Below are 21,346 nucleotides of genomic sequence, written 5' to 3'. Positions count from 1 at the left end.
ACTTAACTCTAGAATCAGATTGCCTGGGGTCTAATCCTGGCTCTGGCACTTATTAGCTGTATCATCTTGGGCAAATTAATAAACCCCTTAAAGCCTCAGTGTCTTCATCTTCATAGAATGGGGATACTGATAGAACTTACAGAATTTTAATGAGAAGTAAATGAAATTATATATGTAATGTACTTAGCATAGTTTATTGCATATAGCACATAGCATATGTTAACAAATAATGAGCCCAATAATTATGATTATGATATTATTATAGTATAGTGGCTTAAGAGCTTAAAAATATAAGCTTTGGCCTCATTTTTGAGTTGGAGTTCCAGTTTATCAACGTGCTAGCCATGTGTATATGGGGAAGATATTTAACCTAAACCTCAGTTTCCTCATTAAAATGCATATTGTAATGGTGCTTGATTCATAGAATCTAGAAATTGAAAGAGCTCGTGTATCTAAAGAGCTCTGACCCAGGACCTGAGACATAGTGTTTCATGAATGATGACTCTTGTAATTTTTATTCTTGCTCTGCCATCTGCTGGCTGTGTTATCTTTCATAGTAAGTTAATCTTTCTGAGCCTTAGTTTACCTACTTTGTTCAAAACAAGGTTGTCTGGAAGATTGCAAGTATATATAAAGTTGCTGGATTGGTGCCTGGTACCACACAACTGTCATTCAGTACATAATAGCTAATAGTTAATGGTGCAGATTAATTACCCAGGTGCTGAGGGTCAAATTAATTCTGCCCTGGAAATTAGGAAAGATATGCACAGAACTGAATGTTGAAGGATGTGTGAGATTTTGCCACATAGAAGGACTAATCTAAAAAAAGGCTCAGAGTTGTGAAAGTGCCTGTTACAGTGCTTAGGGAGTGATGGTAAATAGTAGGTTGCTTTAGGGAACACTCAGTTTAGTGTATCTAGTAGGTAGCATGTTTGGAGGGAGAAGGGAAAAGTGGAAAATGCGGCTAGAAAGGAAGGTTGGAGCCAGTTAGTAAAACGTTTTGAATACCTTACTAAATTGTTTACACTTTATTCTTTAGGTCTCTGTTTTTCCAACTTCTAACAGCAGAGGTAACTAAATTTGCTGTGGGATAGAAAAGGGAATTACTTGAAACCAGTGTTACAAACAGGAATTTCTTGGTAATCTTGTGTTTTATCTTAAAATTCATGTAGTGTTTGCCTTTTACATAATATATTTGTTTCAGTACAAAAATATTTTAAGTTATTTACTGGTTGCATAACTTGATTCCCTCTCCCCCAACCTCCCATACTCTCATCCCCTCAAATAAGCTTCTAGTGTGTTTGCTATTCTAAAATGTGCGAACTTAATACTGTAGCTTTAGTCCCCTGGCACACCTCTGCTAGGAACCCCTTGAATGTGTTCCCAGCATGAGAACTGTGCTTCTAGATGATATGGAGCCTTTGAAATTTTTTTTAGGGGAGTGTTAGGATAAAAGCTATGCAGTGAAGAGCTGGGTTGGTCCAGATTGAGTAGAAACCATTTCAATTAATTAGAAAGAACTTTCCTGTTTGTTCTTCCTAGAAATTGTTTAGTCTTTGAACTGTGTGGATTTCCTTATGAGCCGAATGAAATCAGACTTGACCTTCTCTTCTTTCTGCTTTTTTTAGTAGGAACTTTGTTTTTACTTTGCCTAGGGTATGCCTAATTGGTGAAGGGAAAAATCTCTCTGAGCAGGAATTTCCAAGAGATGAATTGTTTAGACACGGAATTCCAGCTTCTGCTTTATCCTTTCTTTGTTAGTCCTCCTGTGCTGCTGCTATGTGTTTAAAAATAAGGGGAATTCCCTGGCAGTCCAGTTGTTAGGACTCGCCACTTTCACTGCCATGGCCCGTGTTCAATCGCTAGTTAGGGAACTAAGATCCTGCAAGCTGCAGCACGCCTTCTACTACTACTACTACTAAAATAGGAAATACTGATCTCTCAATACTTCTGTGTTAGCTTAAAGTACTGGAATTTGGAGAGTCACAGATGGCAGTATAGTTTTTGGAGTAGCTCTCAGATAATCTGAGCACAGTTCTAGTCCTGTCCTTGGCTTGATATATAATGTCTCTGTTTTCTTCTTTAAATGGAGATGATTATCCTTGTTCACATCACAGACCTTTGAGTATCAGGTGAGATAACATATTTAGAATTAGTATATAAAGTTGAAAAGGTAGTATATTATGGTGGATAAGGGCATAAGCTCTTGGAGCTACATTTCCTGGGTTTGAATCCTGCCTCCTCTGACCCTTACAAGCTCTGTGTTTCCAGACGCACTGCCATTATTCTAAATTCTTTGGTTCCTGTTTTATCTCATTGAATCCTCACAGTAACTTTATGAAGTAGGTATTATTATTATCTACATTATAAGATGAGAAAACTTAGGAGCAGAAAGGATAGGTAACTTGTGTAATGTCACACAGTTAGTAAATGAAAAGTTGGGATTTGCACTCTAGCTCCAAAGCCCAGGTGGATTAACTATTAGGCACATGTACTTCCCAATAGAAGAGCAGCTGACTAGAAAAGTCTTATGCTTACTAATAGGAATTAACATAGAGATAAAGGGACTTTTTCTTTGAAAAGGAAAAATTTGTGGGGTCTAAAAACCTGTTTTTGTTTGTGGACATATTTTATCAATTGGAAAAAAATTTTTTAGAATGATTAATTAAATATTATAAATGTCCATATGTTACTACCTGGGTTTGTTCTGTTAAAATGACTTCTAAAAATTATGTACTCAGAAGGTTTAGATGTCTCCCCTCTGATAGTTACCCAACTTTCATTTATTTTCTCTTTTGTAAAATAAATAGATCATTTTGAAACTTACCAACGGAGGTCAAAGGGCATCTTGTTTCATCTGGGTGATGAATTTTAGACATTTAGAAAGATGGTACAATGAAGAGTAGAAAAAGCAGAAAGAATTCATACTTAGAACACAGGAAATAAGACAGAATAGGCAAAGTTCTGTGATGCAGAAGTTGAATTTGAAGAATTACTTCCTGTGAACTTTTTCTTATGTGTCCTAGCTACACCTAGCTGCAGAGGATACAGAGATATATAGTCTTTGTTACAAGTGGTCCTGTGCCCAGGTAAAAATAAAAGGTTTTATTAACATGGAAGAAAAGAAGAACAAGTTTTAGGGTTGGCAGCTCACAGTCTCTGCTTCATTGGGCCAACCATTTAACTTTTGTGAAGTCTGTTTCCTCATCTTAAAAAATAATGTCTTTGTTGTCCATCTTCCTCAGTTATTACAATATCAAATGTGTCAATGTGAAAGCGCTTTGTAAACTGTAAAGTATGTAACCATTTTAATAACTTAAAATTTTTATTTATTTATTTTTTGGCTGCATTGGGCCTTCGTTGCTGCACGCGGGCTTTCTCTAGTTGTGGCGAGCGGGGGCTACTCTTTCTTGCGGTGCGCAGGCTTCTCATTGCAGTGGCTTCTCTTGTTGGGGAACATAGGCTCTAGGTGTGCGGGCTTCAGTAATTGTGGCACATGGGCTCAGTAGTCATGGCACGCGAGCTCTAGAGCGCAGGCTCAGTAGTTGTGGCTCACGGACTTAGTTGCTCTGCAGAATGTGGGATCTTCCCGGGCCAGGGATCGAGCCCGTGTCCCCTGCTTGGCAGGTGGATTCTTAACCACTGCGCCACCAGGGAAGTCCCAGTGCTATTTTAAATGGAATTGTTTCCTTAATTTCATTTTCAAATTTTTCATTGTAAGTGAATAGAAATATAGGTATTTTTATATATTGATCTTATATCCTATAACCATGATGAACTTGTTTTTGGTTTTTCTTTTTCAGATCTGATAGTTTTTTTGGTGTGAATTCCTTAGGATTTTCTTTTGCAAAATTATGTTACCTGCAAATAGAGACAGTTTTACTTTTCCTTTCCAATCTGTATGCTTTTTATTTCTTTTTTTTTCTTTTTCTTTCTTTTTGGTTTTCTTTTTTTTTTTTGCCTAATTCTAGGACCTTTAGTACAATGTTGAATTTAAGTGGTGAGAGCAGATTTCTTTGTCTTATTCCTGATTTTAGGGGGAAAGTATTCAGACTTTCAACATTAAGTATGATACTAATTGGGTTTTTCATGGATGACCTTTATCAGGTTGAGGAAGTTCTATAAACTATGTATTTTTTAAAACTTACCTTTTAAAAAAAATTTTGTTTATTTATTTATTTATTTATTTGGTTGCTCCAGGTCTTAGTTGTGGCTCATGGGCTCCTTAGTTGCAGCTCACAGGCTCCTTAGTTGCAGCTTGCTGGCTCCTTAGTAGCTGCTCCAGGGCTCCTTGGTTGTGGCTCGCCAGCTCCTCAGTTGCAGCAGGCGAGCTTCTTAGTTGCGGCTCATGGGCACCTTAGTTGTGGCATGTGAACTCTTAGTTGCGACATGCATGTGGGATCTAGTTCCCTGACCAGGGATTGAACCTGGGCCCTCTGCATTGGGAGTGCGGAGTCTTACCCACTGGACCGCCAGGGAAGGCCCAAAACTTACCTTTTATTATAAGTATTTTTCTATTGATTAATATATCTTTGAACTATAATTTTTTTTTAATTAATTAATTTTTTATTTATTTTTATGGTTGTGTTGAGTCTTCATTTCTGTGTGAGGGCTTTCTCTGGTTGTGGCAAGCGGGGGCCACTCTTCATCGCTGTGCGCGGGCCTCTCACTATTGCGGCCTCTCTTGTTGCGGAGCACAGGCTCCAGACGCGCAGGCTCAGTAATTGTGGCTCACGGGCCCAGTTGCTCTGCGGCATGTGGGATCCTCCCAGACCAGGGCTCGAACCCATGTCCCCTGCATTGGCAGGCAGACTCTCAACCACTGCGCCACCAGGGAAGCCCTGAACTATAATTTTTAATGGCTGCATATTATTCAGCCATTAAAACGTCACATGTGTAGTATAATATGATTAAGAGTTGTGTTCCTGAGTCAGGTTTTAATTTGAAGCTACACTTTGTCACTTAACTGTGTGTAGAATACTGAGAAAGATGTTAGTTTTCTGAGCCAGTTTTCAGTTATGCAAAAATGAAGATAATCCTTCACTGCTTTGAAAAGTAGGGGTGAGGAATAAATGAAATAATGGATAATTCATGTTAAACACTCAGCAGAGTCATATAGAAAGCACCTAACGGATGGTAGCTACTATAATTATATTTTAGTTATATTATTGTTGTTGGGGACACTTAAAGTGTTTATTTCTGTAATTAAAACCCTTATACTTAATCTTTGTGCTTATTTGATTAGTTCTTTATTCCTCAGATTGGAATAACTGGGTTAACCTTTTTCTTTTTTGAAGATAACACCTATAGCACATTCTTTTACCCAAATAAACTGATCATATTTGAACTATTAGGTTGGGATAGGAATTTTGTGGGAGATTAAGTTGGAAAGTAAATTGGGGCTAGATTTTGGAGGGACTCAGGCATCGTCATTCTAACAATCTAAGAATTCTGTCTTTTGTCTTCAGCCCCATGAAGTCCATTGACATTTTGAGCAGTAGAGGGTAATTTAGGGCTGGTAATTTAGGAAGATTAATCTGCTGTGCCTCTGAAGGTCTTCCCTGACCATCCATGACTGATTAGGGTACTCTGCTATGTGCTTATGTGACTACCCAATATATCCTCTATATTTAGTATTTAATAGATTTTTTGTAAATATTTGTTTAAATGTTTCTCTTTTCCTGCTTCTTGAGAACATAGACCACATGTTGTATTCCCACTGCCTAACATGGTATCTAGCACAAGATAGATATTTGAATAAAAGTACTTGCTGAACAAGGAAATGAATATTTTGTTCTCCACTTCTCTGGAAACTAACTTGTTGGCTTTTGTTTTCCCTTTGTTTCTTGCTGGGATCCAAGGAGGAGGCATCTCCTTATTCCTTACTTGATATCTGCTTGAATTTCCTGACTACTCACCTTGAGAAGTTCTGCTCAGCAAGGCAAGATGGAACACTGTGTCTGCAGGAACCTGGAGTATTCCCACAGGAGGTGGCTGATCGGCTGCTTCAGACCATGGCTTTTCATGGTAAGAAATGAAATAAATAGAGGAAACAAAAATTATGCGCTGTTAATTGGCATTGGATTTTGAAGTGCTACTGTGGCCATTTAATGATTTTCGTAGAAATAACAGAAAACCCTAATTCTAGGAAAAGGAATTCATTTATTTTTGCCAATCCTGCCACTTACTTTATAATTTGTGATAAGCATTTTTCTTTTCTAATGTGGCAAATCATTTTTTTGTTTGTTTCTTCTGTTTTGTTGTTTTGAGAAGCCATTCTCAGGGCAAAAATAACTTCTCTTCCAAAATAGCAGTTTAGAAGTCTGCTGGTCTAAAACACCTTACGTTACCATTTGGCAGCAGGAAAATCAATAAATAAATACTACTATGGAAAAACTAGTTTCTGCTTTTGACCTTTGAAATGGGAATCATAGCTAATTTATTACTTCTGTTTTCAAAAACAAATTCTGAAAATAAATTATGAAAGATTTATCTGTGAAATTCTGGTTATGTATATTGATAATTTTTGTTACCTCTATATAAGTTTTAAGTTGAAAGAGATATAATGCCTTTATATATTTAGGGTGTATAAACTCTTACAAGTAAGAAACACAATTTTCCCACAACTATAAAATAGAATGAAAATGTGGCAGTAATGATAATTATCATTTATTGATTGCCTCTTGCATGTAATAATGCCAGGCATTTTATATGCTTTTCTTGAATTTGACTTTTCTCAAAAACCTATAACGTAGCTATTTTTATCCAATTTATATACAGGTAAGGAAACTGAGGTTCAGAGATGTAACTTGTTAAGAGTCACAGTGTTAATCAATGTCGTGGTTCAAACGCAGATCTGTTTGATTCTAAATCTATGCTCTTTTCACTGCCACACAACCTTCCTACACCTACATTAGAGGTATTCCTGCTCCTAGATGCCTGATGATGGTATACACTTTTGTTGTGACTTTAAATATGTATATACACACAGACACATACACATCTATTGGGTTGGCCAAAACATCTTATGGAAAAACCCAAACGAACTTTTTGGACAATCCAGTAACATAAATATATTTATAAATATTATATTTTATTAAATATAAGTATATACATTTATTATGTATACTTAAAGTCACAGCAAAAGTGTATACCATTATCTGGCGCATATATATATATATATAGATAGATAGATAGATAGATAGATAGAGAGAGAGAGGGAGAGAAGGAGAGCGAACACAAATGCAGATAATGCATTCCAAGGAAAGGTGGGAGAAATAAGGCTGTAATTGAGGTATTTTGGAATAATTTAGGGAAGAAGAAGACATCTACATTCCTTGGTTTTCACTAAACTGCTCAAGTCTGTAGTGTCTTTGAATTCTTCCAACCTGCCAAAGGAACTAGGGTAAATTTCAATAGATATTATCCATGTTAAAGTTAAAGGTCCCTTACAAAGCTGCACAACAGTTTAAGAGATCATGCCAGTGCCTAACATTTCTTTGTGGTCTCAATTTAATGATTACACTTACCAAGCTCAATTTAAATATTTATATATATAACTAGTCTTGTCAATCAAAAGAATAAATGTTAACTGAAGTTTTAACTTTGCCAGATTCCTTTTGAAATATGACTACTATTGGTTAATAATAGCAGCTAACATTTATTGAATGTTTATTATATACCAGGGACTGTGGCAAATGCTTTATATGGATAAAATAATGAAAGTAGTTTTTAAGTAAATGTAACTAAATAATTGTCCTCCAGAGTAATGTCTTGGGGAGGTTATATGCTTGATCAAAATGTGTTTTCTACCTCTTTTTTTCAAACTGCCTTCAGATGAGGAAAGTGAGAGTCAGAGAAACAATGTGCTGCCCCCATTTGTGTTTCCCCAATGTGATTACCTGCCTTTTTCACCAAAAAGTGTTCTGAATTATTTAATCTCTTTGTAAAAATCATATGCACCTTCAGTCAGGAGTGGATACTGCTAATATGCAAAAGAACAAATTTTTGTCACAATTTTAAAAAGTTGTTTGATAAATGTTTGTGTGTTTGAAAATTTTCATAATAAAATGGGAAAAAAGTTCTGTGAATTTTTTTTTTCTTTTTTTTGCTGTGCTACGTGGCTTGTGGGATCCTAGTTTCCTGACCAGGGATCAAACCCAGGCCCCCTGCAGTGAGAGTGTGGAGTCCTAACCACTGGACCGCCAGGGAATTCCCTATGAATGCTTTTAAAATTGATAATATATTTTTTCTAATAGCATAATGATTTTAAAAAATAATTTATTTACATTAAAAAATTTTTACTTATTTACCCGATTCAAAGGATTAATGATATTGGTGGCAATCCTTATTAAAATAAGACTGATACTAAAGAGTTTTACTTATTTGGTTCTGTGATTCTCTTGTCATAATCTTTGTTCATTGTGTCTGTTGTCTCAAAGCTAAAAATCTTCCAGGAAATGTGTGGATAAAAGCTAGGAATCAGAATAAGAATTTTACCACCTAATGATAATGCTATTTAGCTATTATGAATATAATATCTAACTATTAGCTATTATGAATATAATATTATTAGCTATTGTGAATATAATATCTAATATTATGAATATTATAATGCTGTAATCATCCATGTACAGATCTTATGTGAACATAAATTTTAATTTCTTTGGGATAAATATCCAGGAGTGCTACTGTTGGGTTCTATGGTAGTTGCATGTTTAGGTTTTAAAAAACTGCCAAACTGTTTCCAAAGTGGCTTTGCCATTTTACACTCCTACCAATATAAGACTGACCCAGTTTCTCTGCATTTTGCCAGCATTTGGTGTTACTACTATTTTTTATTTCAGTCATTTTGATAGGTATGTAGCCATTATTTCTTCAAATACTTTTTCAACCTTACCCTATTTCTCCTTTCTTTCTGGGACAAATAGCTCTATTCAAATTTTTTTTTTTTTTTAGTCTATTTTTTTTTCTTGTTCTTTAGGTTTGGGTAATTTCTATTTTTTTATCTTTTAGTTCACTGATTCTTTCCTCTGTTCCTTCTGTTCTGTTGTTTAGCCCAACCATTACTGTATTTTTCAATTCTAAAATTTTCCTTTGTTTATTTTATTTATTTATTTTTGGCTGCATTGGGTCTTCGTTGCTGCACGTGGGCTTTCTCTAGTTGCGGTGAGTGGGGGCCACTGTTAGTTGTGGTGCGTGGGCTTCTCATTGCAGTGGCTTCTCTTTGTTGCAGAGCACGGGCTCTGGGCGTGCGGGCTTCAGTAGTTGTGGCATGCGGGCTCAGTAGTTGCGGCTCATGGGCTCTAGAGTTCAGGCTCAGTAGTTGTGGCGCAAGGGCTTAGTTGCTCCGCTGCACGTGGGATCTTCCCAGACCAGGGCTCAAACCCATGTCCCCTGCACTGACATGCGGATTCTTAACCACTGCACCACCAGGGAAGCCCTCCCTTTGGTTCTTCTTTATATCTTCTATCTCTTTTTTGAGGCTTTTTGTTTTCCATTTGTTTCAAGCATGTTTGTAATTGCACACTTTAGCATTTTTCTGATGGCTCCTTTAAGATCTTCATAAAATAATTTTAACATTTGTGTTATTTCAGTGTTGATATCTATAGATTGTCTTTTTTCAGTTTGAGATCTTGCTGGTCCTTTGTATGATGAGTGAATTTTTATTGAAATTGGGACATTTTGGGTATTATGTTATGAGACTACTGTTTTAGTCTGTGTCTCTGACACCACTTTAGCAGTGGAAGGTGGAGGCACTGCCTTGTTATTGCCAGATTGGGATAATGTTCTGGTTCCCCACTTGACTTCTGTTGACACCCAAGACTTGGGGCTCCTCATTATTGCTGTGCAGGGGATTGGCGTTCTGTTTCCCCACTAGGTCTCTACTGATACTGCCCTAGCTGAGGGAGGTATGGGTACCTCATTTCTCTTCTTCAGTTGGCCTCCACTGACAGCATGTTGGGGTGAGGTGACCTCATTACTTACTGTTGGGCAGTGATGAAGTCTCGACTCTCTACTAGGCTTCCTTTGACACCACTCCAGCACGGAGGGGGAGGAGCACCTCATTACTGCCAGATGGACATGAAAGTCCTGGCTCCCTACTCAGCCTTCTGTAACACCTCCCTGTGGGGAGACTGGGGCAACTAGTTACAGCAAGATTGAAAGTCTAGGTTCCCCTCTTGGCATTTGCTGGTGTGGGTGAGGGTGTGGCCACAGTTTTTTCTTTGGTGTTTGACTGAAGTAAAGTAGTTACTGTCTAAAAGTTGCCCACCTTGCTAGGCTGCCCCATTCCTGATACTTTGGCTAGAGTGAGCAGATTTTGGGGGGGAGCTACTTTTGTGTGTGCTTGTTGGTATTTCCCAATTGCCCACTTCTTTGACTTTAAGCCTGGGATGTATGGTGCAAGGAAAAAACCCAGTATCCAACGTATTGTTCTTTGTGTCCCAAGACCCCTAGCTGGTCTGGTTTCTTCTCTTCACCTTTCAGAGTGATCTAGCCTCATTTCTTGTCTCTTCCCACTTCCATACTTAAATTTCCAGAAATGTACCATGTTCTCACTCATATCTAGGTTTTCCCCTATATTCTTTTTCCTCTCTTTACCAGGGAGACACCTTATAGCTGTAGCTGTTTCTTATGTTCAAGCAGTGTAGAGCTGCTTGTTGTTTTCTAACTGTGTGCTGGGCTTTCACATCTCTAAGGCTGGTTTTTTTTTTCCATTTTTTAAATTGAGATATAATTGACACGTAACATTATATTAGTTTCAGGTGTACAGCATAATGATTTGCCATAGGTATTCTAAGGCTTTGTTGATGCTGTTTATTCTTCCTTTAATTCCCCTCACCTTCTTTCTCCGTCTTTGAACTTTTCCTTCATCTTTGAAGGACTTTCTCAAAGATCACCTTTTCCATGAAAAGATCTTTTTCAGATTCCAGGCATCATGGATTATTTCCTTTTCTTTGCTTTCATGATACTTTGTACTTGGCTCTGGTATACCATTGGCTAGATCTAGGCACATAGCCCCATCTAAGTCCAAGGGTAGGTTGGGAAACGTAGTTGTCCATGTGTCCAGTAAGGGGAGGAGAACCAGATGTTAGTAAATATCAATAGTGTCTACCACAGTCCTGATTCTGCCATGTGCTATTTCTGTGCTCTTGTAAGGCCACTTTTTTGAACCCCAGTTTACTCATCTATAAATTGTAGATAATCATATTCTTACCTCACTGAATTGTTATGTCAATTAAATGAAATATTGTTACATGGGAGTGCTTTGGCAATTTTAGCTATCCTTTAACCGTTTTTTGAACTTAAAATGCTGCTTGTTTTTTCCTAGGTCTCCTGAATGATGCAACTGTAGGTATTTTTAGGGGCAACCAGATGCGCTTAAAACGAGCTTGCATTCGCAAAGCCAAGATCTCTGCCGTTGCGTTCCGGAAAGCCTTCTGCCACCACAAGTTAGTGGAACTTGATGCCACAGGTGTGAATGCTGATATCACAATTACAGACATTATCAGTGGGCTTGGCAGTAACAAATGGATCCAGCAAAATCTCCAGTGCCTAGTGCTGAACTCATTAACTCTCTCACTCGAAGATCCTTATGAGCGGTGCTTTAGCCGGCTTTCTGGCCTTCGAGCATTAAGCATCACCAACGTTCTCTTTTATAATGAAGACCTGGCTGAAGTTGCCTCATTGCCAAGATTAGAGAGCCTGGATATTTCTAACACCTCGATCACAGACATCACGGCTCTGCTGGCCTGCAAAGACCGACTCAAGTCTCTAACCATGCATCACTTGAAATGTTTAAAAATGACAACTACCCAGATACTGGATGTTGTTCGGGAACTAAGACATCTGAATCATCTTGATATTTCAGATGATAAACAGTTTACATCAGACATAGCTCTTCGATTACTAGAACAAAAGGACATCCTGCCCAACCTCGTCTCCCTGGATGTCTCTGGGAGGAAGCATGTGACAGATAAAGCTGTTGAAGCCTTTATACAACAACGGCCCAGCATGCAGTTTGTAGGTTTGCTGGCCACTGATGCTGGCTACTCTGAATTCCTCACAGGCGAAGGACATTTGAAGGTTAGACTTTAAAAATATATTCCTTTGTCAGGCTGACCAGTGTTTTAGTTGCATAAGACTCCATTAAGGTGAATGTCTAATAACATATGGAACATGTTCATGAAACAGGACATTATATAGTGGACAGGGCTTGCTTTAGAGTTAGGGTCCTAATTAAAATCCCAGCTTACTTGCTTCACAACCCAGAGCAAGCTATGATGTAACTTTTTTGAATTTACATTTATTTATAAAATAGATATGATTCGTACCTTGCAAAATTCTTCTGAAGATTAATAATTATATATGTAAAGTGGAAGTCATATAGTAGGCCCTGGATAAATGATTGTTGACATGATGATAATGTTTAGATATTTTGAACCACTTAAACATACCATTTCTAAAGGATCACTTCAAAGAAACTAGGGATGCTCCTTGTTGAATTGAGTATCTGATGGGAGAGCAAGTTCTGCAAGGAGATCTCTGTTGTAGAAATGGTAGAATTTTGCTTTTCTTAAGGTTTCTCATGCCTAATGGTTTAAATTCAGTTTAGGAAACATCTGTTGGACTTGGTACAGCTTGGGATTCAAAGATGAAAAAGATATAGGATTTGCCTCCAAGGAGCCCGATAGTAGTAGTGATGTTATAACTGTAAAGCCAAGGATCAGTGTAGTTGCTGTAAGAAAGTAGGAGAAATTTTTTCTAGCTGGAGAATTTTAGACTTGATGGAAGATGGTATCTGAATCAGACTTTGAAGGATAGAATTATAACAAGTTAAGGAAAACTAGTATTCTTCTAACATACATTGTATCCTATAGGTGCTTTATATTATATATGCCAGTATCTATAGATAGGTATTAACTCCATTTTATAGGTGAGAAACAGAGTCATAGAAATTATATGATTACTATTAGTTAGAAGCAACATTTGGATCTACATCTGTCTAATTCCAGAGCCCCATTTTTTTTTGCCCTACTTCCTACACCGCTTAAGCAGAAGTATCATTTGATCCTACCTGGGGCAGAGTCAGGGATGGCCTAGAAATGAATACTGTGACCAAAATGACAAGGTATCTTTTTTGAGCAACCATTATTTTATTTATTTTTTATAGAAGTATAGTTGATTTACAGTGTTGTATTAGTTTCTTGTGTACAGCAAAGTGATTTTTTCATATTCTTTTCCATTATGGTTTATTACAGGATATTGAATATAGTTCCCTGTGTTATATAATAGGACCTTGTTGTTTATCTATTTTATATATAGTAGTTTGTATCTGCTAATCCCAAACTCTTAATTTATCCCTCCCTCTTTCCCCTTTGAAAACCATAAGTTTGTTTTCTATGTCTGTGAGTCTGTTTCTGTTTTATACATAAGTTCATTTTTCTCATACTTCATTTTTTTTAATAAATTTATTTTATTTATTTTATTTTTTGGCTGCGTTGGGTCTTCATTGCTGCGTGCAGGCTTTCTCTAGTTGCAGCAAGCGAGGGCTACTCTTCATTGCTGTGCACGGGCTTCTCATTGCAGTGGCTTCTCTTGTTGGGGAGCATGGGCTCTAGGCACGTGGGCTTCAGTAGTTGTGGCACGTGGGCTCAGTAGTTGTGGTTCGCAGGCTCTAGAGTGCAGGGTCAGTAGTTGTGGTGCACGGGCTTAGTTGCTCTGTAGCATGTGGGATCTTCCCGGACCAGGGCTCGAACCCGTGTCCCCCGCATTGACAGTTGGATTCTTAACCACTGCACCACCAGGGAAGCCCCTGTCTCATATTTTAGATTCCACATATAAGTGATATATGGTATTTGCCTTTGTCTGTCTGACTTACTTCACTTAGTATAATAATCTCTAGGTCCATCCATGTTGCTGCAAATGGCAATATTTCTTTCTTTTTTATGACTGAGTAGTATTCCATCGTGTATATATACTACATCTTCTTAATCTATTCTTCTGTTGATGGACATTTAGATTGCTTCCATATCTTGGCTATTGTAAAATAGTGCTGCTGTGAGCATTGTGGTGCATGTATCTTTTCGAATTATAGTTTTCGCCAGTTATATGCCCAGGAGTGAGATTGCTGGATCATATGGTAACACTATTTTTAGTATTTTAAGGAACCTCCATACTGTTGTCCATAGTGACTGCACCAATTTACATTCCTACCAACAGTGTAGTAGGGATCCTTTTTTTGTGCAACCATTATTGATCTCAAAAAAGGAGAAGGAAAGTTTAGTTATAAACATTTAAAAACATTTCAGTTCTTAGATTATTTGTAAATGTAGACTTTAAAAAATAGAATGTAAGAAATTATTTTGAGTCATTCTTTTTTATTCATTCAATAAATATTTTATTAAGTGCATACTCTGTATTGTGCTGGACGTGGGGATTTGATGGTGAGGCAAAACAGGCATGCTCTTGCCCTCATGGAGCTTGTAATTTAGTGAGGGAGTCAAACAATGAAGTTTCATATGTCATGGGTATATGCTTTAAATACATATATTTATATTTCATATACATATTTTTTAATATTTTATTATTTATTTATTCATTTATTTGTTTATTGGCTGCATTGGGTCTTCGTTGCTGCACGCAGGCTTTCTCTAGTTGTGGCAAGCGGGGGCTACTGTTCGTTGCAGTGCACGGGCTTCTCATTGCGGTGGCTTCTGTTGTTGCGGAGCATGGGCTCTAGGCGCGTGGGCTTCAGTAGTTGTGGCTCACGGGCTCTAGAGTGCAGGCTCCGTGGTTGTGGCACATGGGCTTAGTTGCTCCGCGGCATGTGGGATCTTCCTGGACGAGGGCTCGAACCCGTGTGCCCTGCATTGGCAGGCGGATTCTTAACCACTGAGCCACCAGGGAAGTCCTCATATACATATATTAACATATAATATGCATGCATACATATGCTTTAAACTGCATAGTGCTAAGAATCTAGAAGATATACAATACTACATTTGAGAATGTTTAACAGAGAGACTCGACTTAGTTTAAGGCTTCTCTGAGGACTTGATGAATAAGTGAAGATCTTATGGATGAGTAGCTTGGTAGAGGAAATTCCAGGCAGCGAGAATGATATATGCAAAAGATGTGTGGTAGGAAGGAGCATGGTACATCCAAGGAACTGCAAGAAGGCCACTGTGGCTAGAGTTCCAGAGTAAGAAGTTGCAGAGCGATGAAGTGAGGCTGGAGAAGTAGGTGCCAGGGCCAGATTTCGCCAGGTCACATAAGCCAGGTGCAGGGCAGCAAGAAGTTTGAGGAACTTACATACAACTTGTTATGGAACAAGATAGATTTCTAGCACAGGGCTTGTTGGTAACGGAAATATAAACATGTAAATTACTATTTTAGTGTTACTTAACTCCCTAAGAAGTGGGTCAGACAGTAAAGAACTGTAAAAATCAAAGGGGAAGAATTCTTATCTCTGTGTACTGGGAGTTTCGGAAGGATTTCCCAGAAGATGTGAGCTTGACCTGTGTCCTGCAGGATGAAAGGAATGTGTCCCTAGTACACTACACTAAATAATCTTCTCAAGGCAAAGATCCTCTAATAGTTGTGATTCCTGAGCAGTACAATTTTTGCTGATTGTTCTTACCACCAACAGACCCTAGAGTGAATTAGCCTAAGTTTTTCAGTTGAGGCTAGTAGGACATCTGTGTTCCACAATGCCTCTGTGAAACAAGTTTGATTTCACAAATGGAACTGTTATTACTTCGAAATCTTGGCTCTAGGAAACACCTACTTTATTTGCTATCATCTAGTTTCCACCTCTGTAAACACTGAAACAGTGATTCTCAGCCTTGACTGTAATTAAAATTACCTGGAGTGTAATTATTTGAGATGAAGGATGTGTTAACTAACCATATCATGCTAATCATTTTGCAATATTTACATGTATCAACTCATCATATTTTACACATTAAACTTACATGATGTATTTGTGATATATGCATGTATAATATATATCTTGATAAAGCTGGAAAAAATTTTTAATTAAAAAAATTCATCTGAGGAACTTGAGCAATTAAATCAGAACCACAGGGAGGTGGGACCCAGGCATCAGTATTTTTTAAAGCTCCTTGGGTGATTGTAATATGCAGCTAAAGTGGAGAATCATTGTTTTAAAATAATTTTTTAAAAATAGAGATCATTGGAACTTTGCCCTTTATTCAACTATACACAAAAGTTGATGTTTCTTTTTTTTTCATTAGTTATCTGTTTTATATATATTAGTGTATATATGTCAATCCCAATCTCACAATTCATCTCACCCCTCCTTTCCCACCTTGGTGTCCATACGTTTGTTCTCTACATCTGTGTCTCTATTTCTGCCTTGCAGACAGGTTCATCTGTACCATTTTTCTAGATTCCACATATATGCGTTAATATACAATATTTGTTTTTCTCTTTCTGACTTACTTCACTCTGTATGACAGTCTCTAGGTCCATCCACGTCTCTACAAATGACCCAATTTCATTCCTTTTTATGGCTGAGTAATATTCCATTGTATGTATGTACCACAGCTTCTTTATCCATTTGTCTGTCGATGGGCATTTAGGTTGCTTCCATGACCTGGCTATTGTAAATAGTGCTGCAGTGAACATTGTGGTGCATGTGTCTTTCTGAATTAATGGTTTTCTCAGGGTATATGCCCAGTAATGGGATTGCTGGGTCATATGGTAATTCTATTTTTAGTTTTTTAAGGAACCTCCATACTGTTCTCCATAGTGGCTGTATCAATTTACATTCCTACCAACAGTGCAAGAGGGTTCCCTTTTCTCCACACCCTCTCTGGCATTTATTGTTTGTAGATTTTTTGATGATGCCCATTCTGACTAGTGTGAGGTAATACCTCATTGTAGTTTTGATTTGTATTTCTCTAATAATTAGTAATGTTGAGCATCTTTTCATGTACCTCTTGCCCAAAAAATTGATGTTTCTTTTAAATTATTTGTTTGACTACTAATTTGAGAGCTGAAAAATAATAGGTCATGTTAAGGGAAGAGAGCTGAGATTGCTCTGTCTCCTTTTTTAGAATTTTCCAAGTTAGCAAAGTTGATGAAAAACTTGTCTGAAATGATTGTCTTAGTATTGTGATGCTTTAAACTAGTTTAGGTTGACATTTTTGGCTTTACATGTTTTTTAGACCACATTGAAAGATGCAGGAAATACAGTGTGACTCCCCAGTATTCCTTATGAGGCATTATATGGTACTCTTAGTGGGTGGTTATAAGAACAAAAGTTTTGGTTTTTCCACTTTCATGTATATTATTTATTTTGATCTCTTGACTCTGTGTGGGAGGTATTGTCCTCAGTGGGAGGGAATGGCTTTCTTACGGGTCACAGCCAGCTGATGAGCCTGGTATGTGTCCTTTCTACTACATCTCATTGCCTATATTTGAGAATCTTAGTTCTTTCCTTTCCTCTCTGTTTCTAGTCCCAACACAGATGGTTTTCTTACCACAGAATTACCAACTCTGTCATCTCTGTTTCCCTACCCAATTTATTCGTCTGTAAGCATCAGTTTCTTGAACCTTCCACTTCTCCACAATTAGGACTCTTATTTTTTTTGGCTGCCTCATTCCTAGACTCTGGGGTTATTTACCAAGCTGTGGTTCCCAGTTCCTGAGAATCACTGGTTGTGTGCTAAACCCAGTATTCTCAGTCGTCATCTTATTTGATCTAAAGTGGCATTTGACACAGTTGATCTTGTCCTCCTTCTTGAAATACTTTTTTTTACTTAGTTTCTAGGATATCAGACTTGTCTTGTTTTTTCCCTACTTTTTGGACTCACCCTGGATTTCCTTTATTGGTTCTTCCTAATCTCCCAGGCCCTAAACCTATATGCTGATGACTCCTAAATTTATATCTCTAGCCTAGACTTCTCCCTTGAGAACTAAGAATCCTATATTAAACTGCAGTAATCAACATCCAGTGAAGGTACATATAAGTTTTTTTAAGCAAAGGAGTCGATCCATTTTAAAAAACACTAAGTACTTTTTAAAGATGTCTGAGCTAGGGCCTCTGCCCTTGAGGAATTCTAGTCTCGTGGAGAGGAGGCAGACCAATTTAAAAATAGCTTTAATCCATTGTAAGAAATGGTATAATAGAGTTATATACTGAGTGCTATAAGAAAGTTTTTCCTTAGAATATACATTTTAGTTTTAATCCATATATTAAATATTAATAAGGCTTAATTTAGTGGTTAGGGGTATTTTCTCTGTTTTAAATTGTTTGCAGAAACTAGTGCATACAGCCACTTGTTTGTTTTGTTTTGTTCGTTTTTTTTTTTTTTGATCTAGCATATGGAATTGATTGAATTGAAGATGCGTATAGTTTGAGGAGCCAGATTGCTTGATTTGAGGGTTTATCACTGGCTAGAGAAGTGTTGATCACTGAATAAACATACAGGCAATGAAATTTGGTTTAGAGTATTTACATGCCAGTAACAAAAGTTCTTTAATTTTATATTTAAAGGTAACTTGAGGTTACATTTCATGTAAGTTAATATAAAGCTGTTGGAATCAACCAAATGTGGACTGATGAAATCTGATGAAGATTATCGTTAATGTGTTTTCCGTCATACAATCTTTTTTATCTCACATAATAATTCAGTGTCTTTCCAAATCTAAGAAAATCTAAGAAAAAGTTCAGGGTGATTCCAAAAGAACTGAATACTTGGAAAGTTTTTATTATTCAATAACTGCTTATATATGTGAATACATAGTCAAGACCAATGTTTATGTATGTATATTATACATAAATAGTTTAAAAAGCATTTTGTAAAGAAACTTCCACTGTTATTCCTACAATCTTACAAATGCTCAAAACGTGCCTTTGTGTCACTTGGTACACATCTGTACTGTAGTCTAATTCTTATTAGACCTTTGTAGCATATTCTATCAGTGTTTGAAATGTCAGCCATGATGCAGCCCTTCATTTCCTCAAAGCTGCATATTCCCGCCTGAATACTCTATGTTCATATAAAACCTAGTTACTGAGTAATATATTTTAAAAGTGTTTATTTTTGTGTCACCTTTTATAATGGTACTGCCAAAAAAAGACAGTCTTCCACCTTAATGAGAAGATTATCTCTCTCTGAACAGCAGGGTTTTGGGTTTTGGTTTTGTTTTGGTTTTTTGCGTTTTTTTACCTTTTTGTAAAATAAGACAGAGGCAAAGACCATAAATAACAAATGTATACCTTAATGAGTGAAAATAAGATGAACACACTTGAAACCATCACTCAGGTTAATAAATAGAACTTGTCAGCTACAAGTTGATCACAACTCCCTCCTTCCCCACAAAAGTAATCTCTGTCCAGACTTTAATGATAATCATGTCCTTGCTCTTTTAAATAGTTTATCATCCAACTGTTTACCTCTAGGCACTTAGTTAATCTTACCCATTTTTCAAAATTATACGTCTTTTGAGTATCTTTTGTAAGTTCCCTCTCCATCCCTTTCTTTTCCTTATAATTTGTGTATTAACGAATCCAGCCCTTTGATTTGTAGAGTCTCCCTCAACCTGGGTTTTCTTGATTGTGTGCTTGTAGTGCATATTTCACTGACTTTGTATTTTCTGCAAATTGGTAGTTGGATTTAGTGACTTAATCAAACTCATGTTTGATCCCTTTGGCAGGACCCTCAGGTGTTGTGCTCTTTCATTAAGGAAGTACATAATGTCTGGTTGTTTTTCTTTCTGTGATTTTTAGCAGTTGTTGACACTCAACACCTAGTTATTCATTGGGGATCATGGTGATAGTCTAGAAGTTTCTTTTTTTTTTTTTAAGTTTTGTTTATTTATTTTTGGCTGCATGGGTTTCTTTAGTTGTGGCGAGCGGGGGCTACTCTTCGTTGCAGTGCACAGGCTTCTCATTGCAGTGGCTTCTCTTGTTGCGGAGCACGGGCTGTAGGCACGCAGGCTTCAGTAGTTGTGGCATGCAGGCTCAGTAGTTGTGGCTCATGGGATCTAGAGCTCAGGCTCAGTAGTTGTGGTGCACGGGCTTAGTTGTTCTGCCTCATTTGGGATCTTCCCAGACCAGGGCTCGAACCCATGTCCCCTGCATTGGCAGGTGGATTCTTAACCACTGCGCCACCAGGGAAGCCCTCTTTTTTTACTCATTAGTTGGATTACTTTTCTAAAAAGCCACTTCCTGTTAATATACATTTCATTACCCAATGGTATATGAACCACAGTTTAAGGATATTAACCTGTATAAATGGGAAATTCCTAGATAAACTTACTTTTGAACAGCACCTCTTGATGCTGAGTGGGAGCTTGATAAATCTGGGAAAATTAATTAATACATTTATTTGATAAGTATTTATTGAGTGCTTATTATGAGCCACACACAATGCTCCCTGTTGAGGTACAGTGGTGAATAGGTCAGTCTACTAGGGGGGTTATGATAATGGCTATGAAGGAGGTGTTTCAGGGAGACCTGATTTAGATTGGTGGGTCAGAGAAGGCCTTTCTAGAGAAGTGTCATTTAACTTGAAATGGGAAGGATGAATAGAAATTAGGTAGAGAAAGAGAGGAAGATTTCACTCAGAGAGGATATTATATTTAGTAGCCTTTTCCTGGGAAAGAGCTTGGCTTATTGAACAATCAGAAAGAAAGGCCACTGTAGGGTGCGGGGGAGGGATAGATTGGGAGTTTGGGATTGACATGTACACACTGCTATAAAAATAAAAAAAAATAAAAGAAAGGCCACTGTAGTTACAACATTGTGAGTGAGTTAGGGGGAGAGGGTTACCTTAAGAGGCAGTAGGAGCCTAATCATGGGTAGTAAGACCTTATAAATAGTGTTACATATCTTGAGATTTATTTTAGGTACAGTACAGAAAATTTTACCCATAGACTTATAGTAGAGTCTGAGCCTATCTAATATACATCTCTTTAGCATATGTACACCTCCATAGGATGACTTTTCTGGAGGGATTGGAAAGTGATCATTCCCATTTGTTTCAGGCTTTGCAAAGCTACCCTGGATGCCATCCACACAAATGATGTTTGGATAGAGACAGTTAGAGGGTTGAAAAGAATCCTAAAAACTCATCTTCTGTCTATGTTCAAAGGTGTCTGGAGAAGCCAATGAAACTCAGATTGCAGAAGCATTGAAGCGGTACAGTGAACGGGCATTCTTTGTCCGGGAAGCTCTATTTCACCTTTTTAGCCTGACTCATGTGATGGAAAAAACAAAACCAGAAATTTTAAAGGTAAGAATAAGAAACTGCATATGAGAAATTTGAAATTGTCTTCCTAGATAGATGATAGTTTTGTGAAGAAAATTAGT

General features: G+C 37.4%; 1 protein-coding gene across 2 annotated transcripts in view; it reads left to right on the top strand.

Annotated features, from left to right (window-relative positions):
• The window catches only part of ZYG11B (zyg-11 family member B, cell cycle regulator), a 71,967-nt gene that overhangs the window by 17,043 nt on the left and 33,578 nt on the right, over positions 1–21,346 (top strand). For both annotated transcript variants that reach the window (XM_082429514.1, XM_082429513.1), the window contains exons 2-4: positions 5,862–6,027; positions 11,333–12,087; positions 21,129–21,269. In XM_082429514.1, the coding sequence (XP_082285640.1) occupies positions 5,862–6,027; positions 11,333–12,087; positions 21,129–21,269 (1,062 nt within the window). The remainder of the gene's footprint in view (positions 1–5,861; positions 6,028–11,332; positions 12,088–21,128; positions 21,270–21,346) is intronic.

Source organism: Balaenoptera physalus, assembly GCF_965194825.1.
Source record: "Balaenoptera physalus genome assembly, chromosome: 1".
NCBI lineage: Eukaryota > Metazoa > Chordata > Mammalia > Artiodactyla > Balaenopteridae > Balaenoptera > Balaenoptera physalus.
The sequence above is the reverse complement of the archived record's forward strand: the minus strand, read 5'-3'. Positions and strand labels throughout refer to the sequence as shown.